This window comes from Bos mutus, chromosome 21 (assembly GCF_027580195.1).
Source record: "Bos mutus isolate GX-2022 chromosome 21, NWIPB_WYAK_1.1, whole genome shotgun sequence".
Classification (NCBI taxonomy): Eukaryota; Metazoa; Chordata; class Mammalia; order Artiodactyla; family Bovidae; genus Bos; species Bos mutus.
The window spans coordinates 40,617,083-40,641,412 of record NC_091637.1 but is presented as its reverse complement, the minus strand read 5'-3'; the positions used below and the strand labels follow the sequence as shown (position 1 = coordinate 40,641,412).

The 24,330-nt window shown below is 39.5% G+C and overlaps 2 protein-coding genes and 1 long non-coding RNA gene across 9 annotated transcripts in view; 2 read left to right on the top strand and 1 right to left on the bottom strand.

Annotated features, from left to right (window-relative positions):
• The window catches only part of STRN3 (striatin 3), a 107,299-nt gene extending 102,014 nt beyond the window's left edge, over window positions 1-5,285 (top strand). For all 3 annotated transcript variants that reach the window (XM_070358673.1, XM_070358674.1, XM_070358675.1), the window contains 2 exons: window positions 3,469-3,555; window positions 3,638-5,285. In XM_070358673.1, the coding sequence (XP_070214774.1) occupies window positions 3,469-3,555; window positions 3,638-3,807 (257 nt within the window). In that variant the 3' untranslated portion in view covers window positions 3,808-5,285. The remainder of the gene's footprint in view (window positions 1-3,468; window positions 3,556-3,637) is intronic.
• Window positions 5,286-8,004: 2,719 nt separating this feature from the next.
• Window positions 8,005-21,349, bottom strand: COCH (cochlin). 2 transcript variants are annotated; one of them, XM_070358677.1, is made up of 12 exons: window positions 21,223-21,349; window positions 20,854-20,914; window positions 20,716-20,763; window positions 18,399-18,555; window positions 17,186-17,319; window positions 16,623-16,685; window positions 15,922-15,966; window positions 15,676-15,823; window positions 12,880-12,983; window positions 11,945-12,171; window positions 11,251-11,767; window positions 8,005-8,509 (listed from the first exon to the last, which is right to left on the bottom strand). In XM_070358677.1, exons 2-12 carry the CDS (start codon window positions 20,885-20,887, stop codon window positions 8,334-8,336), a joined length of 1,653 nt encoding a protein of 550 aa, XP_070214778.1. In that variant the 5' UTR covers window positions 20,888-20,914; window positions 21,223-21,349; the 3' UTR covers window positions 8,005-8,333. The 2 variants fall into 2 exon arrangements, with proteins under 2 accessions (XP_070214778.1, XP_070214779.1); XM_070358678.1 differs by having other exon boundaries at window positions 21,276-21,299.
• A 118-nt stretch (window positions 21,350-21,467) lies between these two features.
• The window catches only part of LOC138984423 (uncharacterized), a 151,267-nt gene continuing 148,404 nt past the window's right edge, over window positions 21,468-24,330 (top strand). For 2 of the 4 annotated variants that reach the window (XR_011461697.1, XR_011461694.1), the window contains exons 1-2: window positions 21,803-22,244; window positions 23,924-24,123. This is a non-coding gene — a long non-coding RNA (uncharacterized lncRNA). The other 2 variants (XR_011461696.1, XR_011461695.1) reach the window with 2 other exon arrangements.

The window sequence follows — 24,330 nt, the reverse complement described above, 5'->3', positions numbered from 1 at the left end:
TTCTTATAAAGCCAAAGAGGTAAGTAAGTTTGGAGAAGGAAAGCAGAAACTACTGAGCCAGATTTTTCAGAGCCAAGCTAAGAATAATGGATTTTTGTTTACACTATGCACTATGAAAACCACTTGAATATTTGACCAGGGATTTGCAATATTGGTTTAGAAAGATGCTCAAGTCACACTGTATGGTAGATCCTTGACTACAGACGATTTAGAAGTTTCAGTTTATACTGTTTGTTTCAGAGAGATCTTTAGGGCTTGTGATTTTTGAAATTTTGGTAGAGACACAAATCTGAATTGCGTATGCTGTGACCAAGACTTAGCTAATGGGTGAACCTCCGAGGAATGCGGGGGAGTTGGAGGAAGAGGGTCCTGAATTGGTTAAGGCCTCATTCATTCAGCAAAACTTACGAGTATCTGCCATATCCTCAGCACATTTCTTGATCTTTGGTGAATAAAACAAAGTGTCCTGTCCTCTCAAATCTTACAGACAAGTGGTATATTGCTTTCTGTAAGTGAGACACTGGTATCAGTCTGTTTCTTAATTTCATAGATTGTACAAGTCAAAGGGCTTAAGGTGCTGGGGAGGAGAGAATCAGTGCCTGCATGTGTCCTTTTTTCCCTAAGTTATAGGAAGAAAGAATTTTGGTGGGGGAAGAGAGGTGGTGGCAGAGCCGTGGAGCAAAGGTGAATTCGGTTAAATGTGAGAAGCTCCGTATATATGCTGGTGAAGGAAGGGTCAGAAACTTTGACTTCTGTGGTCACTAGTGGAAACCCAACATCCAGCTTGATTCAGAATTGCACCTCCTTATAATTGGTCCAATCTGAAGGGTCACTCACATTTTGAAGTCACTTCAGGACTATGTAGAGGAGGGTTACCTCTAAATTGACTTAACATGTCATAGTTAGGGATGAAAGAATTCTTTGGTTTAAGACATGATAAACATAGGAGATGTACAGTCACTCTCACAAGAGAAGTCAGAACTAGATCTGTGAGTTAAGAGTCAACATCACAGAATTAATGTTTTAAGGGAAGCTAATGATACTTCATAGTTATCCTCCTGATGTTTTGAGATCATTGGGCTGGAGGCCAGTTCTTCATACTCTGAATTTTTTTTTTTTTAATATTGAGAAGAATAGAGTCTTGAACCAGTAGATGAATTATGTTGGACTAATAGTATGTTGTGATGTTTCCCAGGTGGTGCTTAGGGGTAAAGAACCTGCCTGACTATGCAGGAGACGAAAGTGACACGGGTTCGCTCCCTGGGTCAGGAAGATTCCCTGGAGTAGGAAATGGCAACCCACTCCAGTATTCTTGCCTGGAGAATCCCATGGACAGAGGAGCCTGGTGGGCTGCTGTCCATAGGGTCGCAAAGAGTTGGACACAGCCGAAGCAACTTAGCACAATAGTGTGTTGAATGATTTTTCTGTTTCTCAGGATAGTAGAGAGAAATTGTTATGGTTACTCTGCTAATATTGATGAAAAACAGACAAATGTGGCCTAAATGATGAGAGACTAATTTTGTCTTTAATTGATAAGCATTTAGTATTGCCAGAAAGTCACAGACTTTTTATGATCTTCAGAGTAACTTTTTGCACATTTGATTATGTTGTGGGTTTGTGTTCAGGTCAGTGACCAAAGCCCCATGGCAGATAACAAAAGTAGGTCTGTTTCATGTCTCAGTGTGGAACGTTTCAGGGGACAAGCAGCATATCAAATGACTGTAAATAGAATTCTGGAGAAAGACCTCCATCTGTCATTAGGAGAAGCCGAGGCACTTGAGTAATAAAGACTCATTGCTGAATGAAAGGAGAAGAAGTTTTTTTTAACTTTTTATTTTATATTGGAGAATAGCCAGTTAACAGCGTTGGGATAGTTTCAGCAAAGGGAGTCAGCCATCTGTATACATGTACCCATTCTCCAAAAGGAAGGAAATTTTTTTAAGATACTAGTATTTGCCATTTTATTGTTTCTTGAGTGAATCAACTTAAATCGCCTTTCAGCCATCGCAAGTGTATGTTGCCAGTGCAGAGGCTGAGGCCCTTGCCCCAAAGTATGCAACACAGTTTATATTCACAACTTGTTTTTATTTATTTTTTTTATTTTTTTCAGTTGCAGTGAGATTTTTATTTTTTTTTATTTTTTTATTTATTTATTTTTTTATATAAGCCATACCCAACTCAGGAGTATCAAGACCTTGCATATTCTTTACCTGTCATAATGGGAAAATGTCATACGGCTTCTTTTGTTGTTGTTGTTGTTCTTTTTTTTTTTAAATTTTATTTTATTTTTAAACTTTACATAATTGTATTAGTTTTGCCAAATATCAAAATGAATCCACCACAGGTATACATGTGTTCCCCATCCTGAACCCTCCTCCCTCCTCCCTCCCCATACCATCCCTCTGGGTCGTCCCAGTGCACCAGCCCCAAGCATCCAGTATCGTGCATCGAACCTGGACTGGCATCTCGTTTCATACATATTTTACATGTTTCAATGCTATTCTCCCAAATCTTCCCACCCTCTCCCTCTCCCTCAGAGTCCATAAGACTGTTCTATACACCAGTGTCTCTTTTGCTGTCTTGTACACAGAGTTATTGTTACCATCTTTCTAAATTCCATACACAACTTGTTTTTAAATTTCAACTCAGTATTGAATCTGTTTGCTTGCCAAGAATTCAGTGAAGTTAAATTACATTTTCTAGAATAGTGCTTTTGTTACTATCTGGGGAAATCCAGAGTAATTTCTCTGATGTACTCCCACCCTTCTCCCCTTTCTTGTTTCTTATATATAAGATGATTGACATTTCAAAAGATAAATGATGCTATTAGAATCTTTAGATAGGAATGTATTCTCTGGTGATTTAACATTAACTCTGTGTATAAAAGAGTCTCTTAAATAAAGCATCTCTTAATGAGAAAGATTCTGTTTTCACTCTTAATTCCCCTTTATATGACCTTAAGCTTTTAATGCAGCTCTATAATCATTGTTTTCCACTATCAAATACCATCAGTTTAATGTTACACAAATATCTTTTGAAGTAATTGGAAAAGTTCTGCATTAGAATTAAAATTCTCTTTAGAATATTATTGTAGTGGAGGAACTAAATGACAGAAGGCAGACCCAAAAAGCCACAGGTTATTGTATGATTTCATTTGTATGAAGCATTCAGAATACGCCAGTCCATAGAGAAGACATTAGTGCTTACGGGGACTTGGAAGGAGGAATGGGGAGTGACTTTCCTTTTGCAGAGATGAAAATGTTCTAAACTAGATAATGGTGATGATTGTACATCATGATGAAAGTTCTAAAAGCCACTGAATTGTACCCTCTCCAATGTTTAAAATGGTAAATTATATGTTGTTTATTGTTGCTGAGATTGTTTTATGTTGATGTTGTATTATGGTTTCTGATTGCCCAAGTTAGTAACTATTTGAAAACTTAATCTTCTCTGCTATGTTTTATTTAGGTAAAATGATCCATTCTATGGTAGCTCATTTGGATGCTGTTACAAGCCTAGCAGTAGATCCTAATGGAATCTATTTGATGTCTGGAAGTAAGTCTGAACTTCCTGTCCTGCCCACAAATTTTATAATAGAATTATTACTAAGTAACATTTTTTATTTATTCTTTTACAGGCCATGACTGTTCTATTAGATTGTGGAATTTGGACAGCAAGACATGTGTGCAGGAAATAACAGCACATAGGAAGAAACTAGATGAATCAATTTATGATGTTGCTTTCCATCCATCAAAAGCATACATTGCTAGTGCAGGGGCTGATGCCCTTGCCAAAGTATTTGTGTGAATCAACAGAAACTCTCACCATAACAGCAGATTTGCTTGGACACAAAGGGTCTGCATCACTGCCATCAAAAAAGTTAATAATATGACACTACATATGATCTGCCTGGTGAAGGCTATTTGGGCAGGCATAAATTGGTGGAAATCACATCTTAACGTCAGGCTCATTAATTTAATTGTAATTACTGTATTTCGTGGGACAAAAAAAGGACTCCATTATTTGTGGCCTGTACTGGATATGAACTGAGCGTATGTCTGTCTTTTAGGTATCTTTAAGCCAATGTGGAGTCTGATCTGATAAAAAGACTTTTGTTTTGGACTCTGTGTGCTGCCTTAGGGTTAGGAATGTGGTGCTCTTGTTGGGGGGAAGTGAGCTCCAAGAGTAGCTTTTTTCATCTCTTAGTGATCTTCTGTTTATCGGTTGAATGCCACAGATTCCCTTTTAAACTTATTTTGCTTTAAAAAAAAAAAGAGAAAATTTAACTTAAGATATTTTAGCATTAGTTGCACAAAATGTTTGGATAAAATTCTAGTTTTTATAAGTCTTTTTATATATTTAGCCTGTCACAACAGTGCTCAAGATTGTATTGAAGTTTTTCTGCATTACACAACCCTGAAACACAGAGATCTCACTGACCCGCTGCCGCGTAACCACACTCTTTCCTTCTTTTGCATAATACGGCTCAGCTAAGTCTTTCCATAAAGATGCTAAATCACCATCATCATCACCGTAACTGTCTTCTTAAACCAAGGACTATTAAGTGTATTAAAATGAAACGGTGGGGTTTAGTACTCCAAATGAACTCTTAAAAATAAAAAAATAAAAAAACTAATCTTGGCATCCTATCACTATGTGATATTTTGTACATCTTACTGTATTTACAAGTTTATTTATCAAGGATTATCCATCTTGCTAATAGCCTATTATTTATTTCACTTTTTGTTGGTCTTTATATCCTTTTATTAATGTGCTAAAGGAACCTGTATATCTATTTTGGAACTCTTTGATAGTCTAAAATAGACTAAAAATGGAATATTTTATAGTTTAAGTTACAAACCAAGGTGACTCCCCCTAGATACATATCTTGGTTTACCATGATTCCAGACAAAACTATCTTGTTTTAAAATATTTGGAGTAAAATTTGAAATACAAATAGGATACAAAAATAGTTGAATCAGGATACAGAAATCTGCTGTGTTTGGACTAGTTATCCCTGTTTTATTTTTTCAGATGTGCTTAATTTTATGGTGTAACTAAAGATTTTGTTTGTGTAATGCATGATTAAGACAATAAAGTATTTTTTCTAGTCTTCCAAAAAACTTTTCTGATCAGTTTGCGAGTTTTGATGAGTTTTGTAAGGTTTTTGTTTTACAAACTATGAATCAGCAAATTTTTAAGATTGTACCACATAGCAAACGTACCGCTGTTGAAAAATAATGTATATAAAATGCATATAATAAATATTAAATTGTGTACCTGTATGTTACTGTTGGCTACATTATTTTGTGTTAAATAATAAAGTGCAATACTTTATTCTCCATTGTTAAACTAGGTAATGGAGATGATTTCTCAGTGAGTCCTTCATTTTTATGCTCTTCTTTTAAATTTTGTACTGTTTATTGATAATCTTCAACAAAATTAGAACAGTTAATACTACTAAGAATGTTTTTTTAAAGTATTTCACCTCATTTGGGGATTAAAAAAAAATTTATTGACATTTAGATAATTCAAAATAACCCCCCCAATAAAAACAAGTTGCAAAGACACAGTTTTATATCATATCCTTAAGATATCCTACTGCTTTATTAAAGTCTGAATTTCAGTTAATATTGTTGTTTTTCCTATCTAGCCAAACCTATTTCCCACAGAAGAGTTCAGCAGAGAATAAACTGTATTACTCATTAATTAAAATTTATCCTCATAAGTGATGTTAAGTATTAGTATCTTCAGACTTTTCCTTCAACAAGTAATATCCTTTTTCTTTGAAGGGAATTACAAATGGACTTAGAAGGTAGCATTAGAAAACTTTGAAAACATTAGAAAAACTTGGCAAATTCTATTCTAATATGCCTAATGGTAGGCATTCTATGCCTACTGCAAAAAAAATAAATAAATACATTATACATACTTTGAGATATTTTGCCACCTACCATAAAAATTCAAGTGGCAATTTTAGTCATGGCTGGTGAAACACTAAAACTTTTCAAAAGTTTTCCTTAAAATACTGGCGTTTTGGTTTTCTTAGTTGAAGATTCAACTTAGAGATGCATTTTGTTTTCCTCTCCCCTTCACCCCTTTGTTTTTAAAGTAATTTAAGAGCAAGCTTTCCAAAGCTTAATATTGTTTCTGGCAGCTGTTCCAAGGCAATGATTACTGTTTTAACTGAAATATGATTATCGTTATGGCAATGCATAAACACCATTTTTGGAATGTGTTAAAACTGAAATGCATAAAAACAGTATCAGTATATGTTTTTCTCATCTACTTTGGTTGTATTTTCTCTACAATATTAAACATTTGGAAGAGACTAAAAGGATGCAAAAGAATATCATTTTCATTTTGTGTGCTTTCATTTGTGACTTACAGGAAATTATGTAGATTCATTTGACTAGTAAATGATTTATATGTAAAGTTTAAGAATATTTTTATATACAGACTTTCACATGTTAACTTTTTCAGTATTTAATATTCTTTTCATATTATTCATGTACTTTTTTCATATTCTCTGTTATCCACTGAATACCAAAGTCTCATTTAATATATTAAAGGTGATAAATGGGCTAGCATAATTGATACTAGGCATACCTGCAAAGTTTAATTATATCGTTTTAAAAATCCTCTTTTTAGTTGTTAACCCTTTGACTATGTTTACCTCAAAAAAGTTGATAGTAACTTAAAGTGTTCATTTATGCTCTATTCTTGCTCTTCAAGTCAAAATATAAGCTTCCCTGGTTACCTCAAAACTTTTGTTCCTTGTAAAATTTTTAAAAGAGCTAATGACTAGAGGATGGGGATTTGTTTAAATATTTTAAAGAGTGGTCTTCTCAGCTGAAAGTTGTCTATTGTGGAAAAAAATGTTAAACCTGTTTTTCTGTTGCTAAATGAAAGTTCTTGTTACATGAATTGGTCATATTTGTGGCTTATAAGGGGCAGGGGGTGGTGGTCAGGGGAGTCATTGACACAGTGTCAAAGACGATTTCACTTCTGCCTTTGATACATAGCCCTTTCATTCCTTTTACACAGACTATAAAATTGTTAAATTCAAAACATTTATTGGAGTAATATTCCAACCAGTTAACATCTTTGCCAGGTTGACTGGTTTGGGTGGTTGTAAACCATTTCATATAAGATCAGTGTATGTGTGAGAGGAAATAGAAAACTTGGTCTTAGAGAAGATGGGATAGGATATGACAGCACGTCTATCTGGGGAGAGTTCTTGGTGGGGTAATGATAGTTACATTAAGGGAGTTTGGATCGCTGTTCTTAGGAACCAACTTCACAACAGTAAAAATACTGTTCATAACAAAACAACTTTGTTGAACGAAGTACTCAAAAGTATTTCCTACTGTTTAACCTGGTACTGGCCATGAATAATGCCTAGAACAGAAGGCATTCAATAAGTAATTGAAAAAAAAGTCTTATTATGTGATTTTAAGAAAAAACTCAGTTGGTCTTTCCACATGAAGTAAAGAAATTTTACCATGCCCTAGGGAGAGACACGTAGAATAGTAAGTCAGGCACCTGAAGTCACTAGCAGTTTTATTGCTTAAATAGTCTTTGCTGCAGTTCAGCTGTTTGGAAGATGTGCTTTTCTTTAAAGCTAAATGCTTCTAAGTGGTAAGTAAAATTTTACCAACTTAATTGTTTTTCAATACATTGGTGACTTGTAGAGTACAAGCCAAATACATCAATACACTATAAAACTAAGGATATAAATAGAAAAATACCAGGCAAATGCTGCCATCTTGTTCAGTGTGATATTTGCTATAAGTTTTGAAAATACACTGCAAAAGAGGCTTGATGACCTAAATCGCTTCTATTTCATCTGTAATTACAACTTTAGGGTATTAAGTAACATCTATATTGTTGATTGACTTTTAAGACATCTACTTGGGTCAAAATATATTTTAAGTTAAGGAGCTTTTTTCTATTTGTCTTTCATTTTCCTTATATATGTAATAATTAGAGAAGGAATGTTGCTTTGGGTCTAAATATCAAGTTCTTTTATTGAGCTGTATAGAATTTGCATATTTATACATTTAATATGCATGTTAAAATAGAACTCTTAATAATCTACACTGTCTCTTTCCTGAGATTCTAAGGATCATGATGATGAAGCGTTCTGAACAATCAAGCCTAAATTGTAATTAGAAGGTATCTTTAAATGAATGCTTATTTGCTTACATTTTTGCCATCTTTAATAGTTTTCTCTGATTTTAGTATGCTATGTAGTATTTCAATATTATTAGAATACAACTTATACATTATATCCCCTTGCACTTTTTCTTTCAGTTGTCAAAATGTCACCATTATTGCTGGGATTCTAAGAAATCTCTACAGATGCCTCTGATCACATCAGAAACAATTGGTTCTAATCCTGTGAACTCTCTTGTGAAGAAAGCATGCGACTCCTTTGGTTTAGAGGCCATATCTTTCAGGTCATCCAGAGGTGCCCAAGCCACACCAACAGAGAAGATGGTGATACCTACAATGGAAATATTTTTAAGTGAATTAAAACCAAGTTACAGTTGCATAAAATTACAACATGAGTTGCTCAGTCGTGTCCAACTCTTTGCAACCCCATGGACTGTAGGCCACCAGGATCCTCTGTCCATGGGGATTCTCCAAGCAAGAATCCTAGAGTGGGTTGCCATTCCCTTCTCCAGGGGATCTTCCTAACCAAGGGAAGCATAAAATTACATGTATGTATTTTTCACACATAAGTACACAGTTGCACACGAAACTGCCTTAAAATGCCTGAAGTAAATCCCCTGTACCAAATTATTGGGGTAGGTTTTTAATAGTCATTGTGATGGGACTGGCTAACCAATTTAGTCAGAACCAGAAGTTTTGCCATCATTGTAATTTACCATCTTAACAGATACATGATCACTGAAAGGAAAAAGTAATTTGATAACAAAATTCAACATCCATTCATGCCAGTACACAGCTAGCAAGAGAAGGAAGCTTTCTTTACCTGATAATCTAAAAATAAGAACCAACGTATTTAGTGAAATGGTGAAAACTTCCCCTCTTGAGTTTGGCAAGAGAAAGGACTACCTGGTGTCTTCACTTCAGTTATTCATCATACTGGAGTCATGGCCAGTATAATATAGCAAGAAAGACACAGAACATGTGGCATACAAATGAGGTAAGTCTTAAAGCTCTTATCTGGGGAATGATGACTAGTCCGCTGTTGAATGATAACTTTCTCCCATTTCATTCTGTATGTGTTACATTAGCAAACTGGCCAATATTAAAAAAAAAAAAGTCTTTAATCTCAAAGCAAAAGTTTTCTGGTAAAAACAGCCAGGGACTCCCCTGGCTGTCCAGTGGTTAAAGACCACGCTTCCACTACAAGAGGTGAAGGTTCAGTTCCTGGTTGGGGAACCTGCATGCAATGTAACATGGCCAAAATATTAACATGAAAACATCCAGAAATAAATAAATATGAAATGGAGACTACCATCTATATCTACCGAGTGAAATCCCCATAAAGTTTTGAGGGTTTCTAAAATAGCTACTCCCCTCCTATCCAAAGCTTCAGCCTCCTCCTAGTTATGTAAAGTACTCAGAGTTGTGAATACTTAAGATATAAATAAAGCAGGTTTAGATGATGTAAGAGCTACTTGAGAGAATTCTGATTTATCAGCAGCGCTAATGTTTCCCCTCTCCCTGGCAAAAAAAGTCAAAATTTTTCCCCTTCAGTTTTCATCACTCTTCATTCTGTGTTCAAGTTCAGATTGTTTAGGTCCGGCCCAGTATATAATTGAAGTTAAACCAAAACAACTGTGACCTAGCCCTGAAAGCCCATCTTATTTTTCTGACTTTTTTTAACTCTCACTTCACTATCACTAAACAATAACTTTCATGAAAACAGTGTGGCCCAAATTCCTTAAGTTCAATTAATCATATAGGGAGGATATATTTGAATTTAGCCTAAATCCAGTCCTGTTAGCATAAATTGAGGAAGCTATACTTTTAAGGAGTATGATAGCAAACAGATCTTCAACATAAGTTAGTTGAGGAATACATTAAGCCAGATGTATAGAAATAAGCCAATGTATGTATAAAATTTCATGTATCCATTCTCTGTCCTACTTAATAAACTTCCATCAATACCTGTATAAGTACACAAGTGCATTAGCAGAGGTGCTAATAAATATGTAAAATGAAGTGAAAGTTGGTCAGTTGTGTCCAACTCTGTGGCCCCATGGACTGAATTCTCCAGGCCAGAATACTGGCGTGGGTAGCCTTTCCCTTCTCCAGGGGATCTTCCCAACCCAGGGATCGAAACGAGGTCTCCGGCATTGCAGGCGGATTCTTTACCAGTTGAGCCACCAGGGAAGTAGGAGATGTCATTAGGAATTAAGTAGAGAAAAGGAAGCACAGAGGAGTATAGAAAAATGTAAGATTCTTCATTCCCTCCTCCAAAGTTAGCGTTTTTGTATTTTAAATATTTTTGGACTCCCAATCACTCAGTTTTTGTTCCGGGAAAGGGAATCTCAGCTTTTTGTTGGCCTGTTTGATCTCAGCAACACACACGCTTAATGTTTTCATGAAATAGTGGTCTTTGCCAACAGTAATGTTAAGGTTAGGTTAAGAAAAAGAAACTTTTTATATCCTTTTATAATAGAATTTAATTATCTCAAAGTGGGGGGTTGGGGAGCAGAGACTCTAAAAAGGAAATCTAAATAGAATAGGATTAGTCTTTATTGGTGATCTTAGAAAATCCATGCCAGATTGAAAACTAAAAGGATAAATGATCAAATAGATTTGTAGTAAGCTATGATAAACTGTAATTGCCTGGGTTTTTTGTTTTGGTTTGGTTTTTTTAGAGGATTACAAAATCTTTTATTTTTTTCTTTAATTTTTTTGGGTCACATCACACAACATGTGGGATCCCCAACCAGGGATCAGAACTGTGCTCCTTGTGGAAGCACAGAGCCTTAACCACCCAGTCCCTTGGGGTTTTAATACTCTGCCTGGGTTTTAATATTGGCCTCACCACTTACTAGGTGAGATTTGTGTATGTTTCCTTATCTGTAGAATGAGATTTAGTAGGGCTGCTCTGACAATGCAATCAGTTAATACTGGGTAAAACTCTAGACGAGTGACTGCCATCCTGTAGATGTTCAATACAACAAATATTTAAGTTTATATTTCCCCCTCAATTTGACTGAAGCCCTCCCAGTTCCCTTCCCATACAAAGGACATGGACCTTACCTGCATCATGTGCAGCAGCAGCAGGCCCTCGCACGTCGTCATAGGACTGCCCATCTGTGACTATTACCAGGAAGTTCTTGTTGGGGCTGTCTCTCACCGGGCCAAACACATTTCTAACAGTAAAGGAAATGGCATCCCCAGTAGCTGTCCCACCACTCATGTAGCTGATGTTTCTGATAACAGCTAGGACATTCTCTTTGGTGCTATAGTCAGTGAAACTGAACTCTGTGCGCTGATCATAGGTGAACTGTACCGCTGCTATCTTGGCACCAATGTCTGAGATTTCAAAAGTCTTAGCTATGTTGGAAACAAATTCAAGCATGAGGCGGAAATTACTTTCTCCAACACTACTGGAGCCATCGATCAGAAAGGCAATGTTCACTGAGTTATAACAGGTCTTGCTGCACATCATTTGCTCGTGAGTGCAGAGCTTCTGTACCAGAGGCTTTACGTATTTTGTGGTGCCAAACCAATTGGGCATGTGGTAAGAGAAGAAGCCGTTATTCCGACAGACAGCCTGATGGGAGAGAGACATAAAAGATATCCAAAGGAATTACAAGTTGTTTCTTTAAAATTATGAAAATGTTAAATCTTGAGTGTTCAAAGTTAATCCAGATCTGGGCCAGTCAGCACTACCCCTTGAGGTCCCAAACTGAGTCACTACTATATTAGAAGACATCTCTCAACTCTTTACCTTGTCAACAAATGCAACATCCTGAACCATTCCCAGTTCCTCAGGGATAGGCTTAGCCACAGAAACTATAAATACATTGACGCCAAACTCTCTGGCCACAATGCCTGCTTCCTCAATGTCGTCAGAAGGCCAGCCATCAATAAACACCACCACCACTTTGGGAATCCCTTTCCTCGCTCCAGTGTCCGCTGTGAAGAATTTCTGGGCGGTATGCTTCAAGGCTTTTCCTAGGTTTGAAAAAGAAGCAAACTGGAACAGCACCACTGCTCAAATGACATTTCTGTGACCCTGTACCAACTTCATGCTTTGAAGTTTAAGAATTTAAATTGAATGGAGTTCACTTCTTTAACAGATGCATCAGATGGGAAAGTTTAATTATCCATCAGCCCTATTTTTTGTCTTCACAACCCACACATCCCCCATCACCTCCCAGAAGCCTATTTCCTTTCTTTACATCAATCACCAGTCAGAAACACAGAACTGACTCCCACTTCTGTCCCTGTTCTCTCCATCTAGCCCCTTAGTGACTGATGAGTAGCACTACAGACTCAGAACAGGAAATCTCCCCTCAGAAGGTCCAGAGTTCTTTTCTCGTTCTTCCCGTCACATCTGCGTCCATTAGATGAGTCTGTTGATCTTCATTTCTTTTAAACATTCTAAACAGGTACTTCTCTAATGTGACATCTGCCCTATCTAATATGAGGATTATAAGTCATGATGTCATGTTTTTGTTTTTCTAATGAGCAATATCAGTAAACCCTTTGGTACCTTTTCCATTAAAAATTAAATAGATGATCAAGTGCAGAGCTAACCAAGACCAATTCCAGGGGGAAGAGGTTCACATCTGCTTATATAAAATAGCATAACACTGTCTTATGTGTCTGATCATTTATAACCACCTCTGTGTCACTTCTCAGATACCAAAGTCTACTTACCTGTATTGGAATTACCCCCTCTGAAAGCTACTTCCTTTATAGCAAACAAAACATCTTTGGCTGATGTAAAGTTTTTCAAGTAAAATTCTATTTTAGGATGTTCACTAGGTTAAAAAAAGAAAAAAGTTATCCAGAGAGAATTGGAAAGACAAACAAGGAACATTATGTACCTTTTTTAAAGTCCTTACACTGGACAATGCCTAAGTTTCTTAATTCCACAGCATACAGGCAACTAACGTATGGCATTTTACTTGAAGTTTTAGGGTTCTTTCAGAAATGTAACAAAAACAATTGCTACCTTGAGGGTTTATTGTATTCTGAGTAATATGCTAAATACCTGCTACAAGTCTAATCTCACTTCATCATAACTCTACAAGGTAGGAATTATTGTCCCAATTAATAAATGAAAAAATGGAGGCCCAAAACATTTAGGTAACTTACCCCCCTACCCCCCCCTCAAAAACACACACACACACACACACCACATTTAAAATTCAGGTTTGCCTGACTCCTCAACTATATGAAGTACCTGGACCAAGTGGCTCAGGGCACTGAGCTCAATGAAACTCTGCAGAGTTGGGCACCGGATAATTGAATCACAGGTGGGTGTGAGGCTAAGTCTGCTTCAGGGAGGGACCTTGGAAGCTCTGAACAGTCTGGGTCTATTAACCCAATTTTCTGATCAGACAAGGCAATTTCAGTGACACAAAGGCCAACATTTTTTAAAGGTAACTTACAAGCAAATTATAAAGTATTATAATACTGAATTTTTTTAGATGATATTGACATTTGCCAATCTTAGAATTACATATATTTTAACAGATTTGAGATTTTTTAGATTTAATAGTAAATTTTACTATTTACATAGCATAAATTTCAGCTTTTATAACCACTCTGTTCATTAGAACCCATGTTGAGTAAAAACAGCATAATTTATTATGTTTAGTTTTTAGAGATGTCAAAATTTCATCAGTGCAATATTTTAAGATCTTAGCATTATCAATTGCCATTAAATCAAGATTTCTGAAGGACAAGTATTGCACTCATTGTATTCCTGCATTTCTGGTGGCATGATTTCTGCATACCTGGTATTATAATGTTGGGTCACAAAATCAGATGTCATGAATCAATAACTTTTTCATTTTTATGGTCACTTTGCCACTATCCAAATAATTTACGTGGTTTAGTCTTATTTGTGCATCCTTAATGAGACATTCTTTTATTCTACTTAAACATAAACTTGACATAGTTTATCTATTTAATGTTCTTCGTAAAACAGAAAAATTATAAAGCAGAAAGTTTAGAGAAGAGTTGGACATGACTGAAGCGACTGAGCAGCAACAGCAGCAGCAGTCTTTGTATGAGTCTACAAAGTAGTGTAGACTTTCATCTTGAAAAACCAATTGGATAAAAACAGCAAAGAAAAAAATTAGAAGAAAAAATTGAGGGGAATTTGCCCTATGAGATGTTAAAATGTACACTAAAGCTACTATAATCCAAGCATTGTAGAAGAGATGTTAGAATTAGCATACATATCAAAGAAACATGTGTCTAAAGTTATAAATTGATATTGAATAGAATAAGCTCAATTTTGGGGGGGGGCAGTGGTTAAATTATGTATTAAAAACAACAAAGGTAAAGATTCTCACACTGAAAGAAATCTATCTAGGGGACTCCCCTGGTGATCCAGCAATTAAGACTCTCAGCTTCCACTTCAGGGGCTGTAGGTTCAGTCACTGGTTGAGGAACTAAGATCCCACATGCCACGTAGCATGGCCAAAAAAACACCAAAAGTTAAAAAAATTCTATCTAATTTAAGAACCAACTGTAAAAAATAACAGAAGAACAAATGAAATATAAATATTTGTAATACTACTAGTGACACCCTTACACACTGCTGAGAGTAGTTTAAACTGAATCAACTTTTTAGAAAACAATTTAACTGTTTATATCAGAAGCCTTAAAAATGTCACAACCCTTTGACCCAATTTCACTTCTGGGACTCTAGCCTAATGAACTCATCAGAGATGGCACAAAGATGACAGGATGTTCAGCACAGGGCAAGTGTGAAAAAACAATAGAATGGTTAAATAAATCATGCTAAGGAACATATTCAATTTTTGGAAGAATATTTGTGATATGAGATGTTCAAAATACTGAATGATAAAAAAGCAGGTTTATAATCTGAACTTTTGAAAAAGAAATAAACATAGGTATAATCAAATGTTTTCTTAAAATATTGAAAGGAAATACAACATTTTATATTGATTATCTCTGAGGGGTATATTTAGGAAATTTGTTTTTGTGTGTTTTATATGTTGTTCAAGCTTTCTCTAATAAGCATATTATAATCCTAAAAGACATCAGTATATAGTATTATAAAATAAAAGATTAAGCTTCAGATTGCCAATCAACGGAATATGGAAAGAGCTAAAAAGAGTAACAATAGGATAGGGAAGAGAAATAAACATCACAGCTTCCTCCTTCAGTGAAGAGAACCTAGGAACTGAGCAAAGTAGATGTGCAGAGGTAATCTGTATAAGCAATAAGACTTTAGCCTGCCTTCTGGTCCTCAAATGGTAGCATGTAATTCTCGAAATCCTTTTATTCCAAAAGAGGAAGCACTTACCAGTCTGCTTAGGCAGTCTTAGATTCTGACTTTACAGTTTGAGAATCCAGACTGTCTGCAACTCAGTATGTTTATACCAAACTGAAATTAATGTACCCGCTAAAAGGATCATTTGTTGTCATTCAAGACATCATTCAAGTCTCCTTCCATTTTCTCAAGGGTGGTACCTGGCTTGAACAAGGCCCACGTGTGGTCCTTCGGTTCCAATTCCCAACATTAGAGCCACTTTCCCAACAAAATTCTTCTGTAGATTAAATCGGCGTTGCCCAATATTAAAACTTCCATCGATCAGAAATGCAATGTCTGCTTTACAGTCTGTGAACACCAAAACAAATCTTTCCATTAGCAGTTTCAAGAAGAAGAAAAGAGAGAGAAAAAATGTTATATTCCCAAGTGGATATCCAGATTCTTACCCTTATTGCCAGTTTTCTTCTCTGGTGTTTTCTTTAGTCGTTTGCCTAAAACAAAAGAAGTACTTGGCATTATCAACAGGAAGACAGTTCCACAGAAAGAAACCCACATGGAAAAAGCTCATGATAAGGAGTGGCATTCTTGAAAAAACTTTTTTAAAAAAATCAATTTCCTCATGATTTTCTGGAATAGGGAAGTAATGCCTCCAAAAAGAAGTCAGGACTGTAGACCTACATATTTAATGTGCCCCCAATCCATGACTTTGATATCCCAAACCCACAACTGAGGCAGGATTGGAAACTCAGAGTTAGATTTTAATGTTCTTAGCTTCTTTGACTTTAAATTGCCAGTCTTTGAAAGGATGATCCCTGGCTATTTTTAAGATAGACATGCACTCATTTATTTTTTATATGACAAATGGAACGAGAAGTTCAAGATACTTAGACCAGTTTATCAAATCAGGGAGAAACACTAGGACTTTAAGAGAACATTTGGTACCAGAGTTTACCAATGAAAACAAAGGATAAGGAATTTGAAATTTAATACTGAAAGTTTCCCTACTCAATATACCAGTAAAGACACTTGCTTTGTGTTTATTTATTATCAGTATTTTAAAAAGAGGGAGAGCTTCTATCAATAACACTTATTTATAACTTCCCAATGCTGTGTCAGGCAACTAGGAGACAGGTTCTGTATTTCATACCTGTTGCTGGATGTGTTGTGGACACTGCTTGTCCTGTGGCTTCCTGGGTACCACTTTTGCCTTCTGTTAAAATAAAAAGAAGACTATGTTTTCCCTCTTCCTTCTTTACCATCAAAGAATAATGAATAATTTAGAGTTCTATGGGATGATAAATGTAATAGAGTGGTGGCAATTGCAGGAGTAGTTGCTGAATCTAGTTTCAAAGAACCAAAATGAATCTACTGTATCATATTTTTAAGAGGTATTCATAAAATGAATTCACACTCATTCTATTTTTAGGGTTATTTGTTAAATGTCAGGGCATCCTGACTGCAGGCAATTCAAGTTTCTATTGCCATCTTCTGGCAGCAAGATGATTTTTCCCTCTATTAGCCCAAGTTTGGTTTGAGTGTGTCCCTGACCCATCATATCCCCTGACCTTAACCTGCAGTTGACCTCTCCAGGCTTGATCACAAGTTTTTCCATCAGAGTCAAAGAGTTTGAGCTAAGAAAAGCAGAAAACGTTCTTGGGGTTTAGGGAGAAAATACTCATGCAAAAGTAAGAACAACTTAATTGTACCTACTTGTCACTGTGAAAGAAGCAGACCATCTGGAAAGCGTCTGAGACTGGATGCCATTGGCAACTACTGAGGAATAGTTTTCCCGACCTGGCAGGCTATAGATTCTCACGGGTCCCCCTGAGTGGCCAATTACCCCCCTGCAACACAAGAAGAGCAGCTGAGATTCTATCCACACTTTTGCAGGGGCACTGGACTGACTTTATACTGCTATGTTGCATCTACTGCTCTGACTAATCAAGAAAACAGTTCAGCAGAGAAGCCATCAACCTTTTCAAAAACTGTCAACCTTTTTAAAAACGTGCAGAGGTACAAAATCTGCCCAAGAAAATGGTTTTCTGCTGTTAAACTTCTTTAGTGTTAGTAAGGACACACTTGCAGTATCCTGTTCCTACATATAGCTCAGAGGATCAGAGTTAAGAGTGTCAAATGATTTTCTTAGTTTTCCAAAATACTTAACTACCTGTCCTCGGACTTCATTGAAAAGAAGTGTCATCCTGGCCATTCTCTTGCAGGATAGCAGAGTGGTGATGAATATGGGCTCTGGAGGCAGACCTGGGCTTTCAGTCCCAGTTCTGGCACTTGCTAACAATGGTAACCAACCCTGGGCTAGATACTTGACAACTCTCTAAATCCAATTTCTTCATCTATAAAATGGGGTGAAATTGTACCTACCTTGTTCACTGTACCATTGTCTTGGAAGTTAAAATAATGACTGCTGTATAGTAAAAACTCAGTAATAGAGTACATGGTTAGGAATCTTTCCTGTGCTTAGCCGCTCAGTCGTGTCTGACTCTTTGTGACCCCATGAACTGTAGCCCACCAGGCTCCTCTGTCAATGGGATTCTCCAGGCAAGAATACTGGAGTGGGTTGCCATTTCCTCCTCCATGGGGATCTTCCCAACCCAAGGACTGAACCCAGATTTCCTGCATTGGAGGCAGATTCTTTACCATCTGAGCCACCAGGGAAGCCCTAGTGTTTTAGAATCACGGGAAGCAAGCTATCAAAAAATAATGCAATTTGCCTTTATTTAGAAAGCGTCCCTTATGTAGTTGGTGATTCAAGGAGATCCAGGAAAATCTTAAAAATGTATCCATCTTCTATGGCCAAGATTGGTACCAAAAGAAAGACTAGGTGGGAGGGGGTGTCCAGATGGCTAGTGAGGGAAAGGAAATAATCACACTTGTTCTCCTCTCCCTTTGGTGTATCCGGGCTTACCTGTGGACAGCGGCACCACATATGCTTGACACAGACGCATACACTATGTGCCCAAACACGGAGAACTCCTCCAGAGGGCAGCCGCCTGGGCAGAGGACATCTGCTTTTTCTTTCCTGATGTCCAGGCCTCTGGTAGAGCATGTGATAGGGATGGGAACTGAAGAGAAAGGAGAGAATGTAATAACCATTCTTAGGACTTTTAGGTGAGTAGTGGTGGGGGAACTAGGATGTGAGATTAAAATTTTACTTTCCCAATTTCTACACTTTTTGTTAAGAATATTGACTTAGGTACAATTTCTACCATTCCAGATTTTAGCAAGCCAAAAATAAGTTTTCCAATTAATCTAGTCCTCAGTCACTATAAAGTCTAATGGGAGAATTTTCTCAGTTCTTATTAGTTTGGGAATATATGAGAACTAGAAAATACTGTTAGTCATTGGCCATTTATTAATTCATTCCAGAATCTCAACTCTGATTTTAATTGTGTACATAGTTGCCTGAGGTGAAGATATTAAATCTGGGTTGAACCTCTGAGGAATATTTTCATGACACACACAAATTGAAGTCATCCTTTACTTCGGAGGGCCATTTATGTCAGTTTTTGTCAAGTGCTGTGCATTAAAATATTTTAATTTAAGCAAATCAGTCAAAAGATGCTTCACTTTAAAGAATACCATTTAGCTCAACCATTCATTTTAGCTGAAATAAATAAAGCCATGAGGTTAATTTGCCCAAGATCACACAGCTCAAGGAAAATTCTACCTCTCCTGCAGGGCAGGAAACAGAGAAGTTAGTCCCCTTCAGAACAGAGCATTTTTATCTGAATTGAACCAGCTTATTTCTGCTCCAGATCTGTGCAGGGAGAGATATCAGGCAGTGAATGCAGTTTTAGAAGGCACATACTGAGGGCTTCCCCGGCAGCTCAGACAGCACAGAATCTGCCTGCGTTAATACTGAAGGCTTCCCTGGCTGCTCAGACAGTAAAGAATCTGCCTGCGCTAATACTGAGGTTTTACATGATCAACTTGATGAATAATAACAGTTACTACTACAAAAGATGTTAGAGACAAGCCCTTGGCTACATGTAACAAGATACCTTAATAAACATATTAATTCATCAATCTGCTGTGAATACTAAAGTGAATTATTAAATATTGTTATTAAATACTATTTTCCAAACACTGGACATTGTGGTTATCCAAACCTTTTTGAAACAGATGTTAATAATTTTAAAAAAATGTGGTTTTTTTTCCCCCAAGATAGCATTACTATCTGGTCACACTGCCCAACTGAGTATCCTGTCTCTAACAAGGAGCCTCTTCTAAGAGCTCTCTGTGCCAAGCTGTACCCTGGACTGTATACATCCATGGAAGGGAAGGCAGGACTCCACGAAAAGTACAATGCTGACTATGAATGCTCTGAAACACTCTAGATTGCTGGGCCAGTTAAAATCCTTACCCAAACCAGCAGCCTCATACTACGTGCTTCATGCCTGTTATCAAACAGCCTCAATCCTACCTCCCAGTTTCGAACGCACCAGAGAGGCTCAGCCTTTAGCTGCCAGCTCTGACGCGTGCGTGTGTGTGTGTGTCAGTGTGTGTGTGTGTGTGTGTGTGTGTGTCAGTGTGTGTGTGTGTCAGGGGGCGCTGAATACAGTCCTCTGCAATACTTACCTTCATTTCTCCTTTCAAGGAAAATAAAGGATAGATTTTGAAAAGAGTCTGCTTTTTACATTTTATAAAATACACCGAACCACACACCCTTACTCAGACTACTAGATGGGGGACAAACTATTTTTAGATTCTCTCGAATGTGAAATGAGCCCATAGATGCTTTTATAGGGTCATTCCTAAAAACACAAAAAGAGGGTCACACGAGATGGGACAACGATGTAAGTCTCTCTCTCTCTCTGTCTCCTCTGACAGTCTGAAGGCTTCTCCCTGATCCCAAACGCTGCGGAACACCCGGGTCTAGTGTTTCCCTCGGTGGGGCTCAACGAACACCCCTAGCCTTGACAGTCTGCTCGGCTTGCTGGGGGGAGGGGAATGTGGGAGGTTTCCTTCTCCGCACCTTGGGAAGACTGTCCCGGTCGGACCCCAGGAGCTCCTTCGCAAGGGACAAACGGGGAAGCTGGAGTAGACAGGCTGTGGGTATGAATGGGGTGAGCCAGGCAGCAGTGCCAGCCCTCGCGCCCTCACGCTCCGGTACCCGGCCTTGGCCCAGAGGCTCCATCTGAGCGCTATTCCACAAGCCGGCCCGCAGCCCCTCCCACTACCCGGACGAAGCCCTGCTCCGCGAGCCGGGATCCGCAACTCACCGGCTCCCTCGCTGCCTACCGGCTCCGGCGGCAACAGCAGACAGACACCTGCGGAGAGAGGACAGCGCGAGGGCTGACTCCAGCTTCCACCTCGCTCGGTGCGAGGGCAAAGGGGCGGGGAGAGGCGCGCGTACCCACCGAGGCAGAGAACCGGAATCCAGGATGCCCACATGGTTGGTGGAAGAGGGGCTACTCGGACCTGGGAGAGACGGAGAATGCAACAGAGACCCCTGCGTCCCCACCCCCACCGCGCCCGCCCTCGCCTGCGGGATACCCCCCCCCCCTTCCCCGCCTCCCACCCCACTCCTCGGAAACCCAGGGGCTGCCAAGGAAAGGGGGAGCCCGGAGAGGCCGCTGCCCGGGAGCTCGTGCCCCGTTCTCTAGCTGGAGGCGACGCTCGGGCTGCAAACCGAGCCAAACGCAGAATCGAGGTGCAACCCCGGACCAGGAGGAGCGTGCGCTGTGAAGACAGACAGACACGCTGCGAGCGACAGAGTGGAGAGAGACCTGGTTGGCGGCAGGGACCCTCTAGCCCACGCCGGACGCCGGGGGCTCTGCACCTGAGTCGGAACCGCCCGGCTGCGCCCGAGTGCGGAAAGCGCGGCTCCCGCGCGGCTATAAAGGCTGCGCTGCGCGCATGAGCACTGTGCGGGGGGCGCGCGGGGAGCGGGTGCGAGCGGGTCCCCGGGGGCCGGGTGGCGGCCATCCAGCTCCGCCCGCACCCCCGCCTCTTCCCTGCCCAAGGCGCCACCCCCGCGGCGCGGGGCTCGGCCACCTGGACGCCGCGTCCATCCCCGGGGGTGGGCGGGGAGGCCCGGGGACCTCGTGGGAGCAGGGGGGAGGCCCGGGGACCTCGTGGGAGCAGGCGTCAGGCCCTTCCGAACGCGTGTGAGACGGCGGCGGCACCGCGCTCCGGCAGGGAGGTTGCGCGACGTGTGGCGACCCCACCAGGGCTAGAGGGAGCCGGCCTCTCTCTCGGGCCTGGGGAGGAGTGGGCCCCACGCACGGTCCCCGCGGCGGGAGCGGCGGCGCCGCGAACGCGGAGGCCTTGGGCCCCAGGAGAGCCAGGTACACACGCGGCCTCGGAAACAAACTTCCCAACTTCGTGCTCCCGGTGGCAGCAAAGTTCCTACTTTGTTCCTACGGTGTACTTCTAAAGTCAGGCCAACCTGGGTGTGATCACGCGTGCCCCGTATTCGTGAGGAGCCCCGTCCACGGACTGGTTATCTTTCGGACTTAGGGATCCAGCCTCCCGAGTTGGTTTCCCGACTTGGCTTCTGCCGGAGTCGGTTTTTCTTCGGCGGCTCCATCTACTGTCCCGTGGAGCCCGGACTCTGCATCACATTTGCTTTTTCTTCTTTTCCAGAATAGGAAGCGTTTGTGTCTGACTGCCTTTCAAATTCCCAGACCTGGTGTCTGCTGTGGTTGCATACATTTAAGATTTGGGAACGTGCTTAACACCCTGTATTTCTCTCACCCTGCTGACTTTTTACGTGAGGAAACGGGAGAAAGTAGAATTCACGGGGAGTGTAAGTGACGGACAGATGACTTGCATGACCCCTGGGGAACCCACTCCCAGATCCAAGAGAGGAGGCACGGTTTCGTTTAAGTTTTTTTTTTTAATCCAAAGAATAGGACTTTATTTAGGTTTAAAGAATAACCAGTAATTTTTGTATCACAAAATCCATCCCTTTTCAGTAATTCCCACCATTTTTAATAAGTTTACATACAGAGTTATAGACCACTCCCAGCACCCCCAAAAGGGCCCCTTCAGACTGTTGGCCACCAATCCTCTCCCACCCTCAGCCCTAGGCAACACCAACCTACTTCCTGTCTCTAAAGATTTGTCTTTTATTGGTGTTTCATATAAATGGAATGATACAATACGTGGCTTCTTTTACTAAGCAGAATGTTCTTGAGTTTCATTCATGTATAGCATGTATGCCTATTTCCTTCCTTTTTATTGCTGAATAGTATTCCTACACCTCGGAAACAAACATACCACCAACCACCTGAAAGCCAAGTGCTGTAGTGGTTTTACAGCTGTCCTTCCCATCTGAAGTGAGTCAGAATTGAATCAGGTGAGGGGTGAGGGAAAGTTAATTTCATTCCCCTTTACTATCTAAATGCCTTTTGGAGAAAAAGAGGCTGCCTTAAAGATTTAATCCCTCTCATGGTAGAAAGAGCTACGCTTTTCTTAGAAACCCAGCTGTCTAGCCACTGCCACTGATACTTTCCTTGGGAGGAATTTTAAGCCTTCAGGACAATTAAAGCTGTCTTTATCTTGTTTGTTGAGCATCCTCAGTCAGGTTTGGATAACCTCCTCCAATTAGGCTGGGCAAATTGTTATGATGCTGTTTTATCTATTTAGGAAGAGTTCACATCTTGGAAAAAGGCTACCACTCCACAGCTCAGTAGGCAGTACGCATGTGGCTGATAGGTGCATGCTGTTCAGAACTCCCACAGGGCGCAGCCCTCCTCTGATGTAATGTCACTGAGCCATTTGGCAGAGTCAGAACTATGCAACTATTTTTGTGACTGATCCTGAGTCTGTGACTACTACAAAATAAAGGAAATACCTCATTGGGTTTCATGGGTTATTTACCCAAAGATACATCTTAATTATTTTGTTTTGAAACATTTAAGAGAAGTCTTTATTTTTCTATTTTGAAAGGCCAACCACTGAGGGTGGGAGAATGGGGATGAGATTTCTTATTCTCCTTAAGTATACTGAGGGGGGGCGGGAAAGATCTGAACTTAAGAGGTAATTGTTTCTGCTGTGGAAACATCTGAAGAAGAGGGAAAGTCAAATCTGCGTACGTTTGACTTAAAAAGACAAATTGTTAAAATTATAGTTTTATATTCAACTGAGTAATATCTCAGGGTTTTGTACTCCTAGGATGCCTGGTTTAATCCAGCTTTTTAAGAGTATTTGATATTCAAAGTTTAGACTAACTCCCTGTAGAGCAGAGGATTCCTAACTGGGTTGCACAATGCAATCACCTGGGGAGCTTTAAAAAGTACTAAAGCCTGGGCCCCACCCCAGAGATTCTAATTGATTTGAGCCAGGGCCAGGGCATGATGAGTTTTTAAAGTTCTCCAGGTGATTCTAATGTACTACTCAAAGGGCATAATGCTTAGGTCAATGTTAGAGGTTAAGTTACTAGTTCTAATTTTTCATTCTTCTTTCATTGTCTTTTCATTACAGTTGAGTTCAGTTCCTCAGTCGTGTCCGACTCTCTGTGACCCCAAGGACTGCAGCATGCCAGGCCTCCCTGTACCTCACCAACTCCCGCAGCTTACTCAAACTGATGTTCATTGAGTCAGTGATGCCATCCAACCGTCTCATCCTCTGTCGTCCTCTTCTCCTCCTGCCTTCAATCTTTCCCAGTATCAGGGTCTTTTCCAGTGAGTCAGCTCTTTGTATCAGATGGCCAAAGTATTGGAGTTTCAGCTTCAGCATCAGTCCTTCCAATGAATATTCAGGACTGATTTCCTTTAGGATCTCATTACAATTCCACCTTAAATGTGCCTACTATGTTCCCCTAATAAAACATGAAAGCATCTTCTGGCCTGATGGTTGTTCGAAAACAACCCTTAACAGAAAGGTTGAAA